The sequence below is a fragment of the Asterias rubens genome, chromosome 20, assembly GCF_902459465.1.
Source record: "Asterias rubens chromosome 20, eAstRub1.3, whole genome shotgun sequence".
Taxonomy (NCBI): Eukaryota; Metazoa; Echinodermata; class Asteroidea; order Forcipulatida; family Asteriidae; genus Asterias; species Asterias rubens.
Genome location: NC_047081.1, coordinates 6,325,896 through 6,346,678, shown reverse-complemented (window position 1 = coordinate 6,346,678; position 20,783 = coordinate 6,325,896). Strand labels below are relative to the sequence as shown.

At 40.2% G+C, this 20,783-nt stretch overlaps 1 protein-coding gene across 2 annotated transcripts in view; it reads left to right on the top strand.

The window, feature by feature from the left end:
* The window catches only part of LOC117304113 (WD repeat and FYVE domain-containing protein 3-like), a 98,743-nt gene that overhangs the window by 40,843 nt on the left and 37,117 nt on the right, over positions 1–20,783 (top strand). Inside the window, exons 16-34 of one of the 2 annotated variants that reach the window (XM_033788612.1) lie at positions 1,373–1,459; positions 1,877–2,147; positions 3,626–3,840; positions 4,823–5,289; positions 6,369–6,590; positions 7,281–7,441; positions 7,645–7,873; positions 8,719–8,870; positions 9,442–9,553; positions 10,141–10,331; positions 10,741–10,893; positions 12,362–12,597; positions 13,873–13,988; positions 14,714–14,840; positions 15,782–15,999; positions 16,465–16,652; positions 17,769–17,903; positions 18,473–18,646; positions 20,493–20,531. In XM_033788612.1, the coding sequence (XP_033644503.1) occupies positions 1,373–1,459; positions 1,877–2,147; positions 3,626–3,840; positions 4,823–5,289; positions 6,369–6,590; positions 7,281–7,441; positions 7,645–7,873; positions 8,719–8,870; positions 9,442–9,553; positions 10,141–10,331; positions 10,741–10,893; positions 12,362–12,597; positions 13,873–13,988; positions 14,714–14,840; positions 15,782–15,999; positions 16,465–16,652; positions 17,769–17,903; positions 18,473–18,646; positions 20,493–20,531 (3,493 nt within the window). The remainder of the gene's footprint in view (positions 1–1,372; positions 1,460–1,876; positions 2,148–3,625; positions 3,841–4,822; positions 5,290–6,368; positions 6,591–7,280; positions 7,442–7,644; positions 7,874–8,718; positions 8,871–9,441; positions 9,554–10,140; positions 10,332–10,740; positions 10,894–12,361; positions 12,598–13,872; positions 13,989–14,713; positions 14,841–15,781; positions 16,000–16,464; positions 16,653–17,768; positions 17,904–18,472; positions 18,647–20,492; positions 20,532–20,783) is intronic. The other variant, XM_033788613.1, reaches the window with a different exon arrangement.

Here is a 20,783-nt window from a genome sequence, read left to right as displayed (position 1 = left end):
AGTGGTTCTCTGTCCTCCTCCAAACAAGGACTTGAAAGTCCCTAACGCTTTAAAGTAGCTATGTCAGATTTTTGGCCCCAAACATTAAAAAATAGATTTTTTTGAGTGAATGGTATTTCAAAGAGTTTCACCCGCTCTAACGAAAAAAAGTTTAACTTTTACTTTTAATGGTCAGGAACCATGACAAAAATTTAAAACGTTTCTTATAAAACACATAAGAATTGGTCACGTGATATATTGTCGGGATCCCGACAAAAATTAATTTTGAGCACTTTATTTCACTGCTACTAAAATTGACAGACTTTTTCGAGCAATGGCTCAAATGAAAGCTTGTAACTTTCTCGACCCCCCTCAAAATACCTATTGAATTTTAAATAAAAATGTTTGGGCCAAAAATCTGACATAGGATCTTTAAAGGCAGCGGACACTATAGGTCATTACTCAAAATAATTGTTAGCATAAAAACTTACTTGGTAACGAGCAATGGAGAGTTGTTGATGTATATAACATTGTGAGAAACGGCTCCATCTGAAGTAACGTAATGTACAAGAAAGAAGGAATTTTCCACAAATTTGATTTCAAGACCTCAGAATTATCTGAAACCACACAACTTCTTGTGATAAACGTGGTTTTTCTTACATAGGCATCACGCAACTTCAATGACCAATTGAGTTGAAATTTTCACAGGTTTTATATTTTGTGCATACATGTATGTTGAGATGCACCAAGTGAGAAGACTGGTCTTGGACAATTACCAATAGTGTCGAGTGTCTTTAAAGACCATAGGGGCCACATGCGGCTTGTACCACAACGCCCATAGCGGCTGCAAAGGGCAGCAAAGTTTGACCTACTTCCATTCACATAAATAGGTCAAAACTAAAGATCACGTCTGTATATGAAATTAATTCCAATATTTCCTATGTTAACATAGCACCCAAACTTCTAAAATAAAAACACACTTTTGTTCTCATGTTATTTTTTTGGACATTTTAAATGATATGGTGTTGAACACAGCTGCCGCTTCCCATGTTGTATCATAAACTTTGGTGTGATCCTGGCTACACTGCAGTTAACTGTTTTATATGGCTTCTGACTGGCACCCCGAACACTGCCAACATAGGGCTAGCTAGCTCAGTTGGTAGAGCGCCAGTACGCTAATCCGGATGTTCTTTTCAGAACCAACACCAGTTCTTTTCCAACACTACTCAAAAGAGATAATCACACAAACCTCTCTTAGTTATACTTCCCCCATGCAAAGTTTTACATTCTGCTTAAGTCGTTGGTTCTAATCCTGCTCAAGTAAACTTTTCTTTGTTCAACCCCAAATCATTTCAAACTTACATGATTTATTTTCTTTTTTTCATCTTTGTAGAAGTCCAGAGGGTATCCCAGACATCTTGAAGTCGGCGTGTTTATTACTAAGATGTCTGTACGACACTGCCATAGACGCATTCAGCAGGTACGTATTCAAGAAAATTTGTTTTCATAATTTGCTGTTTTAGAAAATGAGAAATATTTTGTTGTTGGAGAGGAAATTTAAACCCAGGGCTCCAATTTCGGGTGAACTACGACAGACTGCAGGCAGAGCAACTGTTTTTCTGAGGGGATTTAAACCGTCTCTAGAAAGTAGCGACCAGTCAGCGCATAAAACAGTTAAAGCCTGGTTCTTACCTCCTGCAAATGTGAATTTTGACAACACATGGTTGTTTTTGCAGTGAATGTTTCGCACGAGTTGAAAACAGTTTGACTGTTGCGAATGTTGTTGCGAATTTGTAAAGTCAAAATTTGTGTCGTATTCGCAGGAAGTATGCACTGGGCTTTTTGGAAGGTAGCATTTTCGGCTAACCAATGTTCTTCCTCTTTCCTAAATTTATAGCAAATCCGCTCAGACGCCCATCAACTCGCCAGCTTCCAGTCATCATGTCCACGATTCCTTCCCTCCCCTACCCACCCCTCCCTCCTCCCCATTGAATCCACACTCCACGAGGTTATCACCCCGCCCGTCAAGGGGTCCGCCACCCCATGTGTCGTCACCTCTGACACCACACGCTCCCCCACCCCCAAACCATCCGACCATCGTCCACCCAGGAGCAGTTCTAACCATGCTGGATTTGATGCCGTCTCTACAGTGTGAGAAGAACAGAAAGGTACATGCTTTGTGTCTAACACTAGAGCCCAAATTCATAAAGCTGCTTAAGCAGAGAAAACTGCTTAAAGGCAGTTGACACTATTTGTAATTACTCAAAATAATTATTAGCATAAAACCTCACTTGGTGACGAGTAATGGGGAGAGGTTGATGGTATAAAACATTGTGAGAAACAGCTCCCTCTGAAGTGACGCAGTTTTTAAGAAAAAAGTAATTTTCCACGAATTTGATTTCAAAACCTCAGAATTATATTTTGAGGTCTCAAAATCAAGCATCTGAAAACACAACTTCGTGTGACAAGGGTGTTTTTTCTTTCATAGTCATCTGGCAATGACCAATTGCATGTTGAGATACACCAAGTGAGAAGGCTGATCTTTGACAATTACCAATAGTGTCCAGTGTCTTTAACGATTTTCTGCCAAGCAAAAACAAGCAAGATACTATAGTCACAAATTTTACTTGTGACATGGTAGTTGGGCTGGTAAGCTTATTCTGGTAAGCATAATTATGTTATGCTCAGCTACGTTTTGTGCTTAAGCAGCTCTATGAAATTGGGTCCACAAAAAGTAGATAAGAACAACGAAATGCTTGTCACATAATTTTTGGGGTTGAACAAAGAATTGACTAGAGTGGGATTTGAACCAACGACCTCCGGATTAACGTGCCGGCGCTCTACCAACTGAGCTATCTAGCCCTATATTGGCGGTGTCCCTATTTTGTCAATATCTTTGTTCGGGGGTGCCAGTCAGAAGCCAAACAACCGTTAACTGCCGTGTAGCCAGGGATCACACCCAAATTACGATACAACCTGGGAAGCGGCAGCCAGGGGATCACCTTAAGGGGATGCGACTTTTTGTTTTTAGCACATAATTTGTAAGCAGAATTGTCTGCTTAAGCAGCTCCATGAAATTGGGCCTAGTTCTGTGTTCAGTTTCTCACTCGCAGTAATGGTTGGTCAATGTATTGGGAAATGTTCATGGCTTTCAGGATTTTACAAAAAGGTTTTAGGTACAGAAGTTGTCTGTGGGTAATAGAGGCATTCATTTTTGTAGCTTTGTTTTCCTGTCAGACGATGAGTAAAGTTGAGAAAATAGTGGACAACTTTCCCCGTATTAACAAACCTTCACTTAATACGCAAACAATGTTTTCAATTTTTGTTGATCTCTCTTATGTTTCCAACCTGAAAGCTTGAATATGGTGAGTCAAACAAAGGAACTGTGAAAATCATTCACAATATAATTTCATCCTTTACAAATTAAAACACAACTTGTAACACCAACATTTATCAAATTGTTTCTGGGTACGGCTGGAAATCGGTTGAATTTTCATGGTGCATTGAGGAGTGTATGGCGCTGTGTTTAATATTGCGTGCGTGCTAAAGGGTTAATAATACAGTTTGTAAATGAACCTCACAGGGTGTTAATTTATAGGTTATTTAAAAAAAAAAAAAATCTCGACTGATTTATCTTTTGTCACAGCTTGCCCTCCGACTTCAAATGCACATCGCTGACGTAATCCAAGACCTGGTCAAGAGCGAACGCAACCAGCAGGTGATGTGCGAGAACGGTTTACCGCAGAGACTCCTTCATCTTGCATCTGCTGCTCTCGCTGACGAGGAGCACCCGCTGCACGGGAACCTTCAACACATGCTTGAGAGGCTTGCCTCGCAGGCGCTAGAACCCAAAGATCTCAGGTAGGTTAACAGTTGTCCTGGGCTCGATTTCACAAAGCAATCTATCTAAAATCCATCTTAAAGCCCGGTTCATACTTCCTTCGAATGCTTCGTGCATTGCGAATTTCATTGCGTCACCAAAGGAAATGAAGCGCGTACCAATTGTTGCGTCACCAAAATTTCACAAGGCAATCTATCTAAAATCCATCCCAAAGCCCGGTTCATACTTCCTTCGAATGCTTCGTGCGATGCGAATTTCATTGCATCACAAAGGGAAATGGAGTGCGTACCAATTGTTGCGTCACCAAAATTCACTTCGCATTCCCATTCGCAGGAAGTATGAACTGGGCTTTAGACAAATTGTCAGTATCACCATATTGATTTTGTATTGTGACATCACACTTTGCTAAGCAACTACGATTGATTTGCAGTTTACGATCAGTCTTAGCTGTTTGTGAAATCAAACCCCTGATCCCTGGTGTGTTGTGGTTAACCGGCAAATGCTCTGGGCCAAACTTCAAAAAGCAGTTTAGGAGAAATACTGCTTGACAAGTTTCTTTGCTAAGCAAAAGTTGAGCAGGGTACAGTCACAACAATGTAAACTAATTTTGGCTGGTAACCTGTTTCTGTTAAGCAATACTTTTCTTTGCTTAGCAACTTGTTCTGCTTACAAGCTTTATTAAATTGGGCTGTGGTGTTTCTGATCAGCAAAATTTCGGTTTGAGTTCCGGTCTTGAAACTTGTGTCCTTTAGCACGTACAAAAAACCAAGTTGCTTGAAGTGTGTCTTCTAAAATAGAAGGGTTCGTCCAAGTGTTTAAGTTAGAGGCTGGTTAACAATTACTAGGTGTTACGAATTGAGTCCAAATTTTCTTAGATTTGTTATTTTATGCATATGTTGGGATATACACCAAGTGAGAAGACTGGTGTTTGACAATTACCAAAGTGCCTTTAGATCTTCCAGTGTATTTTAAATAATCCTGCGTTTTGTGCTCTCTACTCAGGGATTTCTTGAGGCTTGGTTGTCCCCTCAACTGCAAGCCCCTCGACGATTGCCCAAACTCTTCAAGCCAAAGTACTTACCTGGACGTACCTCTCAGTGCAATAACAATCGCCACGCCGATCCTGACTCCAGACCAGCCCGGCTACGCCACATCGCCGGATTTCTCCGACACGAACAGCGCAATATCCGAACTCTCAACCAAGTGTCTGTGCAACCTGTGCACGACACAGGGAAACGTTGTCCCCCTGACGCGGGTCAAATGTTTGGTTTCAATGACAACTCCGCGGGACGTTCGTCTGAACAGCACATCGGTGACGCCGGCGTTTGTTGAGTTCGATATGAGCGCTGAAGGTTTTGGGTGTTTGTACTTACCGAGTATTGCTCCGCAGTCTTCGCCATCTCAGACTGTAGTCAATGTTGGCATAGCAGCTACTGTGGACTCAGCTAACATCAGTGGCGTCGGAACAGGTACAATTCTCCTTTTTTTTCTCAGGAATGTGATTTCTTTGTTTGTAATTGGAAATGCATTTTTTCCATCCCCCCCCCCCCCCCCCAAAAAAAATAAATAAATAAATAAATAAATTAAGATAAATTTTATAAACACATGAAAACAAAAACCATACAGAATACCCCAGATTGCAGTGTAGGGCTTTTTAAACCAAAGATGAATCTATTTAAGGAAGCTTCATGCTCGCAAGCTTTCATGCCCACAAGTTTACACGCTATTGAGCTCACAGTTCAGGTTTATTTTCAACAGCCTATCCCATCGTGGCAGGTTTCACGAAGTGGCGTTTAATTCATAAGTCATAATTTTTCTGAAAATTTGTGTAGTCACTATTTAGACTGCAATTATAATTATCTTTCTTTATACTAAATCTTAATCCTAAAAAATGTTTAGTTTTGCACATAAATTATTATTATTATTATAAAGTAAACAACTTTTTATAAAATCTAAGTAGAGTGCTTAAAGGCAAGAAGACCCCCTGACTCTTTTATAATAGATGTTAAATTTGCATTGGGGATAAAGAATATTAATTTTGGTTTTTACCCATACACCGATGTGTGTTAGCACTGTATACTCAGTACTTTCCCGAGTCCTGTGAAAAAATATCACAGGCATGTTACTCGGGTGGGATTCGAACCCACGACCCTTGCAATTCTAGAGCAGTGTCTTACCAACTAGACTACCGAGGTTGCCCGGCAGCCCGGCATACTCTTTTAGTTTTTACAAAGTGACAGTTTGCATTGGGACAGTATACAGGTATGTGGGTATGAGTGCTAATGCGACCCTCAGACACTTTTGAAAGTGACAGTTTTGATACGGGAAACTTACACAACGCTCGCTGTTTTTTTTTTTTACTTTTCAAGAAGTGTCCTGGGTTTTTAAAAACAATTTCTCATATAATGTTGATATATTTTTTTAAAGTAAAGAATTGGCTAGAACATTTAAGGTAAACATTTGTATACACAATTTCTTTTTGTATGAAGATCTGTTCATTTGCCTCATTATTTACACCCATGATTTGTTTTCTTTTCCTGCATTGAAGGTGAGAGGCCGTTCCCTCCCCAGTCAGGCTTGACGTATTCCATCTGGTTCTGCGTTGATCGTTACTGCGCCTCTGAAGCCAAGTCCCATCAAGTCCGTCTACTCACTCTCGTTAGGAATGTTATCAGTACCGACAATCACTCCACATGTCTCAGGATCAGTATCGCTGGACCCGATCGCAAACTGGTCATCAACACGGCTGAGGAATCTCTTTCAAAAACAGGTGATGGTTCAGTGGTTTCTTGACTCTTATATCGGCAAATTTTGCGCTTGTTATTCTTTGCTTACGGTGCAAGCGTCAAATTTCTGGACAAGCGCCAAATTTCTGTGCTACATGTATGTTGTGTGAACAAAATAACTGTAATAATGTTGAGTATGCATGTAAACAAGCAGAACACTTCTGTAAGCGCGGAATCCCCTGCTTCCGTTATTCTCTCTTAACTTCACAACCAATTGAGTTCAAATTTTCACAGGTTTGTTATTTTATGCATATGTTGAGATACACCAAGTGAGAAGACTGGTCTTAGACAATTACCAAAAGTGTCCAGTGCCTTAAAAGCCATTATACACAGGGTTTACAGAAGGTAATGGTAAAAGACTTCTCTTGAAATATTATTCCATGAAATGCTTTACTTTTTGAGAAAACATTAAAACAATTATCAATTCTCGACAACGAGAACTACGGATTATAGTAAACACATGCCATGACACGGCGAACCGCGCAAAAACAGGGGTGGGTTTTCCCGTTATTTTCTCCCGACTCCGATGACCAATTGAGCCTAAATTTTCACAGGTTCATTATTTTATATATCAGTTGTGATACACGAAGTGTGGGACTTGGACAATACTGTTTACCGAAAGTGTATAATTGCTTTAAACCGATCTTGTTCTTTCTCTCCTACTGAACCAACAGATGACAAGCCAAATAATGACCCCTCAGCCGTGCGGGTTTTCTGCCCAGAGCTCGCCCAAGAAGGCAAGTGGCATCATCTCGGCGTAGTGTTCAACAAAGCAGTACTCAAGAACAGCTCAGTCTCTCTGTATGTAGACGGCACTCATATACACTCACACAAGGTAATAACGAGAACATTCTTATTTTGAATTTTGAATTTGAAATTTATTAAGATTGCTAGAGCAGATGTATTACCACTTGACCACCAAGCAAGCTCGGTGGCTAGAGGCAGTTCAAATCCTATAAAAACATAAAACACTTTAATGGGAGTATGCTCCTTTTCTACAGGCGTTGATTTAAATTTTCATATTGGTTTCTACTGCAGATGCCGTACATCCAAACCCACGCTCCGGGTGCATCCAGTTCCCCTACAAACCCAACCTCGGTCTATGCCTACATAGGTACTCCGCCCCCTCAGAGGAGCTCATCTAGGTTGCTATGGCGACTTGGCCCCACCCATCTCTTTGAAGATGCTCTGACGCCACCAACGTTATGTGCAATCTACCTCCTTGGACCAACCAATGTTGGAAGCTTTCAAGCTCCTCGCACTGAAGGTAAAATTTGTTTCTCAAAAAAAAAAAAAAAAAAACATCATTAAAGGGAAAGTATACCTTTGGTTTTTGGAACTGTTTTTGATTTTTTTAAATGTATATGAATATGGATAATATATACATTGAAACTTATCTGTGGAAATTTCTGTTCAAAAGGTGGTTATGTTTTTGAGATATATCGCCCAAAAATCCAGAGCGATAATGTCCACATAGAAAGAATAACCCATAATAGGAATATTCAATCTTAGAACAGTCAATGCCAAAACACTTGGGGATAGAAACTGTTGTATTTTTTCCACTACCTTAATACTTCAAAGTGAAATGATTCTCAAAATGCTTGATACTATCGAAAGCTGCTGTACTGGTAACAAAGTAAGTCGTTATTGGCCTTAAGTTTAAGAGTGATTACCAAATGTATTCCTTCCCTTTAATAGGGTTTAGATACCTTTTGTAGATCAAGTTTTTGTCAATGTATCCCTACTATGATTGACTCACTGTGAATAAAGATGTGCAGTATGTAATATGATTTACCTGTAGAAGTTTCAGATTCGTTAGCTATCAAGTTTTTGAGAAAAAGAGTGAAAATCACAGAGCAATGTTTTCAGGCTAAAATAATTGTTCGTCTCACTGAGACAAACAATATTTTCTTTGATATTGTTTTACACATTTTCAAAACCTACTGCACCCAGCTAGTAATATTTTAAGGAAAGTTTTCTTTGAACCATGTTTAATGTAAATCTGTGAACAATGTGTTTTGTATTGTACAAAAAGTACGCGAACCCTTTAAAAGAAACAGTCCAAAAAAATGAATATTCTAAAAATTCTCACCTTTGTGTTTTTTCTACAAGACTTCAGTCCAGTGAAGATTGACTTGACTGCCCTACAGATCCAAGAGGAGAAGATAGTGATTGGAATCCACGCTCACGCCCTCTCTGTTCTCACCATCTCCAAGATCAGGAAGACGTTTAACAAGTTTGACAGCAAGTCGGTGGCTAAGCAGGTTAGTTTAGTCTTGGTTCATAAGACTTATTGCCATTCCTTTCAAACAAATCCACTGGAAAATTTCTCCCTGTGTCAGTGCAAACACTAAAAGTTATCACACAAGCACGAGTGGATTACGGAAAAATATAGCGCCTCTGCGACCAATATCTTACGATTCCGAAGGTCGCGTTGGGTATGGGATGCTGATGCGCTATATTTGTTCGTATTCCACTCGCGCTTGTGTGACAACTTAATTATCTTCAAGCAAACTTGGTTGGCAGTTAGAACACACAAGATGCAGGGTAGGTTATGGGCTATAGGTTACATCACACTCTTGATGCTATGGATCCTCCAATCGGGATTCAAGCTTACTTGAAGATAAAGGAGTATACAGCCTGTGCTGCCAAGTACATGTATGTAGCGTAAGCTAAATCAATCACAAGAACCATCTCTGCCCTCACAGGTACTCAATTACCCCTTGTTGATAAGAAGCAATTGTAGCTAACATTTCACATTCCATCGCTCAAAATGGATTTTAGAAAATTTTGGGATGAGAAAGTTAAAATTTTGTATTTTTGTGGTGTTCACAGCTTGGACTATCTACCCATGAGAACTCTACCCCAATCCGCATCCTTCACAACTCAGCTTGCCATCTCAGTGGTAGTGGAAGATCACTCGGAGCAGTACTCATCGGAAATATAGGTAAGATAAGAACACCTTCTGACGATGGCATGTCATGGCCTAGCGGTTAAGATCACCTACACGTAATTCAAACTCTGGTGTTTCTGATCAGCAGAGTGTGGGTTTGAGTCCCGGTCATGACACTTGTCTCCTTAAGCAAGGCACTAAACTGTGATTATTTCAGCCCAGTAGGTGGCAATGGTCCTTGGAAAAAGATTGTAGCCTGCACCTTGAAGTGGCCTTCAGGCCTTGTGTGTGTGGCGACTTGCATAAGCAAGGAAGTCAAAGGAAGTATTAAAGGGGCGTCTCAAAAGTCTGAATGGTAGGAAAAATTTAAGTGGATAACATATGTATTCCAGCGCATGCTCATGGACCGTTCCATTGGACCTCAGGGACATTTAAATGTATTCACTCGTGTATGATTGCTTCTGAACATCGATACAATGATGCCGTTCGTTGGAATGTTTTGTAGATTGCAGATGTGTGCCAACAGAGCAATCTTTTGAGCCCAGAAGGTGCTTGACTTTTGAAACGACCCTTAAGATCTGAAAAAGTTCTTCACATGGCGTCAACTTAAGTTGTTATTTTCTTTCCCCGATCAATAACAGGTGTACGAACGTTTGGTCCAAAGCCTGTCGCCAGCACATTAGAGAATATCGGAGGTTCAGCTCCTCTCCTTGGTTTGATCGCGATGTCAACGGATGTGGAGGGATTGTACGCTGCAGTGAAGGCCCTCGTCTGTGTCGTCAAGAATAACGGACCAGCTATGGCCGAGATGGAACGAACGAAAGGGTACCAGGTAGGTAGATGCTCCGGTTCTTTTAAATTTTAAGATGACAATAAATAGAAAATAAATTTTGCTACAATTTTTTTTTCACAGATTCAAATCTTTTGGGTGAAAGATCATCTCTTAAACTAAACCTACATGTACATTTATTCAAAGGGGGTTGTTGTTAACAGTGCTTCAAACAGCTCTGTAGTGCTTTTTACCAAGTATGTTTTTATGGTCATAAATTCCAAAAGTACACACGGCTGATTTCACACTGACTAAAATAAGTATTGTCATCTAGTTACTGAATCACAAATGATTGATTTCTGCAGTTCATTATTGCTACTTTGTGGAGTCATTTACAAAGGTACACTCTGCCTTGTAACAGTGAGCAATCTTTCTGGCAACATCTTGAAAGTCACCTTTCCTACGTTTTCAGATCCTTGCCTTCTTATTGAAGAAGAAGAAACATCTTTTGAACAGTCACATCCTCCATCTGACGTTCTCCTTGGTTGGAACGATCGACAGTGGACGTGAGACCACCATCATCCCTCATAGGATGGCTTTTGAGGATCTACTCGCGGATCTAGAGGTCAGGACACCATTTTATATAGTTTGATTTCCCAAGTTTTGTGTCTGTTTAAAAGTTTTTGAGCAGAAGTAATTGTTCAAGTTATTGGTCAATGGTTCAAATCCCTCGTGAGGAATATGCCATTTTTTTTATACAGAATTTGAGAAAGTACACAGTGCTTAATAATAATACATATCGGTGTAAGGTTAAAAAAAAAACTTAATTTTTTTCTCTTGATGCAAAATGATCTACAATGGCAAAGTTCGTGGCTTCGAATCCCACCTCCGATTTTGTTTTCACAGAATTCGGGGCAGTATCGAGTAAACAGTGCTCACACACATCGTGTAGGGGTGAACAGAAAATATATTCTTTATCCCGATGCAAAATGAACATCTACTGAATTGTTGTGGTATCCACTGCTAAAATGTAGGATTCAAACTGCCTCTAGTTAACAGGCACATCGGTGTAAGGGTAAAACCCAATAGTATACACATAAACCATTGTTTATGAGTGCAATGGTGCGAATATGTTCATGAGTTGAAAGATGGAATGTTCTATTCAACGAGGCGGAGCCGAGTTGAATGGAACATTCCAGCTTTCAACGAATGAACATATTCGCACCATTGCACGAATGAAAAACATTCATTATTTGTTTTATATAACATCCAAGTAGAACTTTGTCATTTTGATTGAAAGAAAAAACTTTCAAAACAAACAATTTCAACTGTAGAAGCCGAATGCTAGTAATTTTACTATGCCCTCTTGCAGTAACACCTGCTGCGTTACCAAAGACACGCGCACGCAGTGATGTTTTTACTCAGCTTTTTGGTTCCATCCGAAAAGTACCATTGCACGCTGGCAGCGTGCCAGCGTGCAATGGTACTTTTCGGATGGAACCAAAAAGCACGGCGAGTGACTCAGCGTGCAATGGTACTTTTATTTGCTATCTTGTGACGGACAATCCTCCAATCAAATGGCAAGGATCTGCTTGGGTGTTATATAATATTCTTTATTCTTGGTGCAAATTTAACATCTACTACAATGTAAATTGTTGGGTATACCTGCTGCTAAAATGTAGGATCCAAATTGCTTCTAGCTACATAATCTACCAAGAAGTAGATACACACATGGTGTTACAACATACCGAATATACACTGATATACCTAACCATGCAATGCCTCAAATCCCATACACTGATATACCTCACCATGCAATGCCTCAAATCCCATACACTGATATACCTCACCATGCAATGCCTCAAATCCCATACACTGATATACCTCACCATGCAATGCCTCAAATCCCATACACTGATATACCTCAACATGCAATGCCTCAAATCCCATACACCGATATACCTCAACATGCAATGCCTCAAATCCCATACACTGATATACCTCAACATGCAATGCCTCAAATCCCATACACTGATATACCTCACCATGCAATGCCTCAAATCCCATGTATCTATATTTTTTTTGTCTTTTAGGTATGGCACAACGCCCCGTACGATCTCCAGCGCTCCCTCTACGACCACTTCTACGAGCTTCTGACAGACTCCAGCGAGGCTGAGAAGAATCGTAAGATGATGAGGCAACTGCGGATGGTGAATCGTCTTCTGTTCATGCTCCATGATCCAACGTTGACCCACGCCACCATTCAGTCCATCGCTAATCTATTGAGTGTTATGCTACAAGGAGGGTCCAGCAGCTTGGACCTACTGCTGTGAGTTCAAACAATAGCTGTCTCCTGACGATGACTAGAGCAAGCTAGTCGAAACGTTGAGACCAATTCAGAAACGACTCCACGGTAGTACAGTTAATTACGATCCTACAAGCTAAAGTAGTAGTCCAAGTCTATTTTCTATACCATCCGCCCTGGTAATAGTTAAAAGCAGGACAGTTCTTTTCAGAACTGAGAAGTCTCCCGAACCCCCGGTTATCTACTCCGCGGCAGTAGAATATATCAAGACAGTTCTCTAAGAATAAACTCTACCTGGCAAGTAGATACATACATGGTGTTACCGCAAACCAAATAATAGCTGTCTCCTCAGATAAATAGAATGTTTTAAAAATGTTGCTTTTGTTCAGCTTCTTTTTTTGTTGCTTAAGCACAAAAAAGTAGCAAAGCATAATGTAATAGATGCTTACCAACCAACATATCCGGTCTTTTTTCTGAGAGCCCTTGGCGTCACAACTAGTTAATAAATGTATATTTGGTTTGCGGTAACACCATGTGTGTATCTACTTGCCAGGTGGAGTTGTTCTTAGGGAACTGTCTTGCTTTATTCTACTGCCTTCTCAGTTCTGAAAAGAACTGTCCTGCTTATTAACTATTACCAGGGCGGATGGTATAGAAATTAGACTGGACTACTACTTTAGCTTATAGGATCTTAATTAACTGTACTGCCCCGGAGTCAGTTCTGAAATTGGTCTCAACGTTTCGGCTAGCTTGCTGTAGTCATCATCCTGAACTGAGAAGTCTCCCAAACCTCTGATTATCTACTCCACGGCAGTAGAATAAAGCAAGACAGTTCCCTAAGAACAACTCTACCTGGCAAGTAGATACACACATGGTGTTACTGCAAACCAAATATACATTGATACCTCACCATGCAATGCCTCAAATCCTATATAGTTAATAAATGAATTGAAATTATAGGGTGTCATGGCCGAGTGGTTTAGAGAATCCAATTTCTGGTGGTTAAGTCGTCGGAGTGTTGTTTCGGGTCCCGGTGGTGATATTTGTGTCCTTGAGCAAGATACTTTGCTATAATTACTTCACTTCACCCAGGGGTATAAATGGGTACCTACAAAGGTTGAGGTTGGTATTATGTAAGAAAAAGCTTTTGGAGTGCTACAGTTGCCTGGGGTTGTATACTCCCCCAGAGAGCTGAGAAAGATCCAAAGGGAATGTTGTTGGCCCAATTACCAGGCACAAGTGTAGGTTATTGTGATATAGTTATTATTATTATTAAGCTTGGATGTTGATTTGTTTCAGTGTTGGTCAGTTCATCGCATCCACCTTGCCGAGTCTATCCATCGATGAGAGGATGGTCACAATGGATGAACTCCAGTGTCTTATCTCAGACACTGATTCACAGAAAGGAAGTAGAGGTAAGGGCTTGTCTAGCAAACTCCAGGTTCATTTACAACCAGGCCCAAGTTCATGAAACCTGTAAGCACCAAAAGTTGCTAGGCACAGAAAAGTATTGCTTAACAGAAACAGGTTACCAGCCACATTGGTTACATTGCACTTACATTGTTGGGACTGGTGCCCCACTTTATTTTTGCTGTACAAAGACAGTGAAGTATTTTTTTCATAGAGCCGAAAAGTAAATAAGCACAACCAAATTGTGCTCACCAAAGTGTCACTTGTACAATTTTTGACTGTTATCTTGCTCATTGCTGCTTAGCAAACAAAAGTTAAGCAGTATTTTCTGAAGAGGTTGATGTCACAACGAATAATTGGCATAGTTGACTTGTGCTCAACTTCTGCAAAACATTTGCTGTGAAACATAGAAAACAGGCAGGTGACGTCTAAATTTGCATTGCATTCGCATTTGCAAGTATGAACTGGGCTTTAATTGCCATTATCGAAGCTTCTCAAAATATTGAAGATGTTGTTATTATTTCTCTCCATCCTTGATGAGAGTATTTTTTTAAACACACCCAATCCTACCTAAGCTCACATAAGCTGTCCTAAGACAGTCAAAGCACACTGACTGAAACCTTGAGCAGTACAAACCGGCTCTTCTCAGAGACACCACAACTAACACAGAGACTTTACATAGTGTCACTGCAAACCTTACTTACTTAGAATTTCTTGTCTTTTGATGTAGATAACGAGAGCATGTCTGAAGACTGGTCTGGATTGGTCTCTCCTCATAACATCCATCTTAGAAATGTCCTCCTCGATGTCATCTTGAAACTTCTCTTTGTTCCAAATACTCACAACGTCAACCCTAGGTAAGTGATCATGGTGTGTTGTGGCCTATCGTTAAGAGCATCAAATTCAAGCTCAGGGCCCAATTTCATAGAGCTGCTAAAGCACAAAATTTTGCTTCAGCAAAAAAAAATCCTTGCTTAGTAAAATTAGATTACCGGCCAAGACTCCACTCAATTGCTACATGTACGTCAAGTAATTAATAGCTAAATACCAGTCACAACCAATGTTTATACTAAATAGCACGGAATTTTGTCCAGTAACATACTTAAATCAAGCAAGCTATTTTGTGCTTAAGCAAATTTTTTGCCTAACCAGCTCCATTAAATTGGGCCCTGGTGTTTCTGATCAGCAGAGTGTGCGTTAAAATCCCAGCCTTGACACCTGTGTCCTTAAGCAAGACACTTAACCATTGCTTCGTCCTTCGGATGGGACATAAAGCCGTTGGTCCTATGTGTTGAGTAAAGCCTGAAAAGAACCCCGTGTACTTATCCAAAAGAGAAGGAGTTTGCCCCGGTTTTCCTGGTTTGATTGGCAGCATATTGCGCCACTGCACCTTGTCTCCTGAGGCGAATTTTTGTTTGGGACTTTGTTTCACTCGATTCTCAGCACCTCAGCAAGTAATATTTTACATGATGCTTTCTACCATCACTATCATCAAACCGTGCAAGTTTATATTGTGTTTTGTGTCGTACAAAAAGTATCCAAATCCTTTTAAACACCACAGCCGTCGATTTCCCAAAACTCTTCCTACATTGTTATTTAGGATCAATCTTATTTTTTAGGACGAGTCCCAGCCTTGCACTTTAAGATTAATCCTAAGTTAGGACTAGTTACATGTCCTAACTCGAGATCAGATTAAACCTAGCGTTTCGTGAAATCGGCTACAGGCCTTTAGAAATGGTACAAACTCTGACAAATTCAAGAGTTTCCATGTTTATTTATTTTGATTTTGTTAACGCAGTATATGTGAAGAGGTTCAGAAGGTGCTTGGCTATGATTGGCTGCTTCTAGTCATACAGAGTCACGTCCATGCGACCACAGTCATAATGGGGTTACGTATCCTAGTAACCATGCTCCACAACCAATCAGCAATCAGTAAGTTCCGCGACGGGTCGTATGGCGGCGGGTGGCTGGACCACACAGAAGCAGTCTTACAGAACAGAATGGGTGTCGTGTTGGGTAAGTCGTTTGTAAAGCAGCCATCTTGAGTGGGTTCCTGTGTTGCAAATACATCCTTACTGTGCTTTAAACCAACACACCAAGAAGGGGCCTGACTATATTTTTGTCTCGGCCTCTCCAATTGTATGCACGATCCATGCACAGATGCATGATATCCACCTATGCTCCTGTATTTGAACACATTATTTTTGCTCCTGTTCACAAGAATAAATCCTTGGGAGATATTAAAAACTACAGGTTAGTTCTAAGTAATAGTATGATTAATTCTTCTTAAAGCGAGATAAGACTAGTCTTAACTCCTTGTGAAAACCACCCCTGTGCCTTTAAGTTCATTACCATTTACCCCATCCCTAAACCTAATTAAAATATTGTTGAATGAGTAATTTAAATCTTTTAAGTTGATGATAAGAACGCAGTAAAGATCATAATTGAAAATATTTGTGTTTACCTTTTGTTTGGTGTCAGGTTTCAATCTTGGAAAGGGCAAGAAGGGTGTACAGAATCGTGAGATCAACCAGGAGACGTGTCACATGCCAGGCTTCACCGTCTTACAGTGGCTTCTCCCTAAACACGCCAGCGTACCAGGGATCTACTTCCTTCTCATGGCCATGTCACTCGGACAGCACGTCAGGGAACTACCAGAGAATTGTCAGGTAAGCCCCTTCCCTCCAAAACCCCACTCCCTTTTGTCTTCCTTTTCGGTTTTTTTACCCCTTGTTTTATTTTCTGTGCGCTTTCTGACTTTCTCTCTCTCTATTCATGTTTTTCCACTTCACTGCTTAATGCTTACACTTACATGTAGTTACCTGTTCATGTTTGTTGTGTTGTCATTTAGCCTTCGAGAAAGACTCCACTAGAGTCAAAACGTCAGACCATTAACTATTTTTTGTAGTTCTTATATAGCGCATTTTACAATAACAGTCTCACACAATGTACTTTACATTTAGTGTCCTGGTCAGTGTGCCAATAACATTCATGTAATCTTTCTCAGCTCCCTTGGGAGTATACAGCCCTTCGCTGCCATAGTGACCCAAAAGCTTTTTCAAACACAATATCAACCTCTACCCATCCCAGGTACCCATTTATACCCCCGGGTGAAGAGAAGCAATTATAGTAAAGAAGCAATTATAGTATCTTGCTCAAGGACACAAGTGTCATAACCAGGATTCTAACTCACACTCTGATGACTTAACCACATTGCTTGAATTCGATGTTCTAAACCATTTGGCCACAAGACCCTTTAGTTCAATTTCAAACTGGTCGAGTTGGCATAGTGGTATCTTTCTTCGCCTTCCACCTCAAAGTTCAAATCACGCCAGGGGGATTGGATTGGGTTTTCAGTCCCTACCTGACTGATGGGTTTTCCCTGGAGTAACTCTTTGGGGTTTTCCTTCCACATCAAAACTGAAACTTCCTTTTGCTTGTCTTCTCCCTGTTAGAATAGAATAGAATAGAATAGAATAATGTTTTATTGTCACTTGTAAAAAACAAATAATGAACAGTGAAATTCGTTTTGGTTTTGCGTGTCTAAAAATATGTAAATATAAAAATACACTAAGAATTTACCATTTATACAAAAATACATCGAAATAGAATATTAAAATATCTGAGTATTACAATATACAGACGAAATACGAAAGTACATTGACTAAAATTGCTTCTCTGAGAGTCTTTGGCTTTACAACCAAAATTGAAATGAAATGAAGTAAAATTATAAAAAATCTTCATTTTTTGATTAGATGGTACATGTTTTTTGTTTTGTTCTTTAGTTGGATTTGAATTCTATGTGGCAGTTTATCTTCGGTGTTCCGACGACTCAGCCGTTGGCGGGTCGGGTGTCAACCAACATCTGCACCGATGCCATCCTCGTCATCCTAGCCACGATCAGAGCGATGCTCAACCATGTAAGTGTGTAGTGAATTCTTCCCTTTCTTGTGTTAACAATGGCCCAAAGATGTGGTCAGGTGAACAACAACAAAGACGTAATAGATTGATTAGTCAATCAATTTATTAAATATATTGATAAGTCAATCGGTTGATTAAGTAGATTTATTAAAGACACTGGATACCTTTGGACAGTCTTCTCACTTGGTGTTTCTCAACATACGCGTAAAATAACAATCCTCTGAATATTTGAGCTCATAATAAAAGTTGCAAGATAATAAACACCCTTGTTACACGAAGTTGTGTGCTTTCAGATGCTTGATACTGGGACCTCAAAATCTAATTCTATGGTCTCGAAATCAAATTAAAATATTTTAGTTGAAAATTACTTCTTTCTCGAAAACTACGTTATTAGAGGGAGCTGTTTCTCACAGTATTTTATACTACATGTATCAACAGCTCTCCATTGCTTGTTACCAAGTAAGTTTTTTTACCAATTATTTTGAACAATTACCAATAGTGTCCAGTGCCTTTGAAGAAACATGTCAAGAGTCAATTTTTTATATATATATTTTTTTAAATGTTTCAGAATATAGATCCAGATGAGAGCATCCCTTGGATTCAAGAATACCCAGTGACTCTGATTCAATTCCTTAAGTACTTGTACCACAACGTGACGGAGTTTAAACCGGTGTGCATGAGCGCCCCGTTCCTGTGTGGTTTAGCGGCGACCTTGTTTCCATACATTGCTAATACTGAACAGGTAAGCTTTTTCGTATGGTCCTCGAAACCCTGATCTTGAATTAACGAGATCCCAGATCTTGTATTAAATGAATCTCAGATCTTGCATTCATAGGATCCCAGATCTTGCATTAACCGAATCCCAGATCTTGCATTCATAGGATCCCAGATCTTGTATTGACCGAATCCAAGATCTTGCATTCGTAGGATCCCAGATCTTGCATTGACCGAATCCCAGATCTTGCATTCCCAGATCTTGCATTGACCGAATCCCAGATCTTGCATTCATAGGATCCCAGATCTTGTATTGACCGAATCCAAGATCTTGTATTGACCGAATCCCAGATCTTGCATTCGTAGGATCCCAGATCTTGCATTGACAAAATCCCAGATCTTGCATTCATAGGATCCCAGATCTTGCATTCATAAGATCCCAGATCTTGCATTGACAAAATCTCAGATCTTGCATTCATAGGATCCCAGATCTTGCATCCATAGGATCCCAGATCTTGCATTAACCAAATCCCAGATCTTGCATTGACCGAATCCCAGATCTTGAATTCAGTGCATGATGATGAGAATTGTGTATTTAAAATACTGATGACTTTCTCATTCAATGAAAGGTCTAAAAGAAAATTTGAGAAATTTTGTTTAGCTTTTTATCGAGCAGCATGAATGTGAATGTATTTATTTTTTTGTTTTCTAAATTCTTGTATATTTTTCCGTTTTTCTTGCATCTCCAATGTTTTCACAAATCTTGCAAGCACCGCACGTTGCTGTTTGCCGAGTTCAAATATCACTTGTTTATTGTTACACCCGCCCATTTACCCACCCGTCTAAACTTAGAGTGCTGTGTCCATAGTTTTTTAGCTTGGCTGTGGCTGTTGGCTTCAGGGAGAGCCATCTCCACAGCCATAGCCATTGGATGTCAAAATGATCAATAACCCAATCCAAAGGTCATGGGTTTGAATCCCACTCGAGTAAAATGCCTTTGAGTTTTTTTCCACAGAACTCTGGAAAGTACTGAGTAAACAGTGCTCACACAAATCTGTGTAAGGGTAAAACCACAGTTCATTAGTTTGGATTTGGCTGTCGGCTTCAGCAGTAAGCTGTCCCACAGCCATAGCCAGTGTCATGTCATAATGAACAATATCCCATCCAAAGGTTGTGGGTTCAAATCCCACCCGAGTAATATTCCTATGAGTTTTTTCAAAGAACTCGGGACAGTACTGAGTAAACAGTCCTCACACAAATCCGTAGAAGGGTAAAACCAGAATTAACTGACCAATCCATTTAGCTCCTCCCCTTTATGTATTGAACAATCACAGGGCATCAAATGGAAAAAGTTTCCCAAAAAGTGTGTGCTACAAAAAGTAAACAAGTTTAGATTGCAACAATGTGTCTGTTGTGCAGAGCAAGACCCATGTCTGTTTGTGCCATTCACATGGATAAACAGTTGCTACTATCCCCCAAAGTCCCCTCACATTCTCTCTTTAAAATTAGATTTTTCCACTGGAAGGTTTTCTACTTTGCTCCCAAGGACCCCCCCCCCACTAAGAAAAAGACAAAGAAAGACAACAAAATAATGATAGAAGTAAAATTGTGATTAAAAGAAAACTACATGTAATGCATTGGACTTGTTCGTAAGAAACCCTTGCCTTTAATACACATTCAAATCCAACCTACATTCCTGATTTATTACCCCCCTCCCAAACCCCAACCCCCCCCCCAAAAAAAAAAAAAACCCCAACCCCAACCCCCTCCCACCCCACCAACCCCAACCCCCTCCCACCCCACCTTGTCTTGCCTCTTGTCATGTATCCTGCATGTGTTTTTGTTGTTTTGTTTTCTTTGATCGACCCTTGTAGGTCCTCTCCCCCATTGATGAGTACGTTAATGTCAGCTTGGTACGTATTCCCCTCTCCTTTTTCGACTCTCTTTGTTTCAAATCACACTTTTATTTCTACACCTCAAGTCATTGGGTGTGCCTGGCAGGATGACTTTCTGTTGTCCCCTAGACAGGTGGACAATGGGAGACTTTTAGATGGTCCTTTTTCACAGTTCTGCGCATGCTCAGACCTACATGTATGGGCGCAATACTGAGCATGTGCGCCCACGCTCACTACTACCTCAGAGCTGCAAAAAAGGATTGCTACATC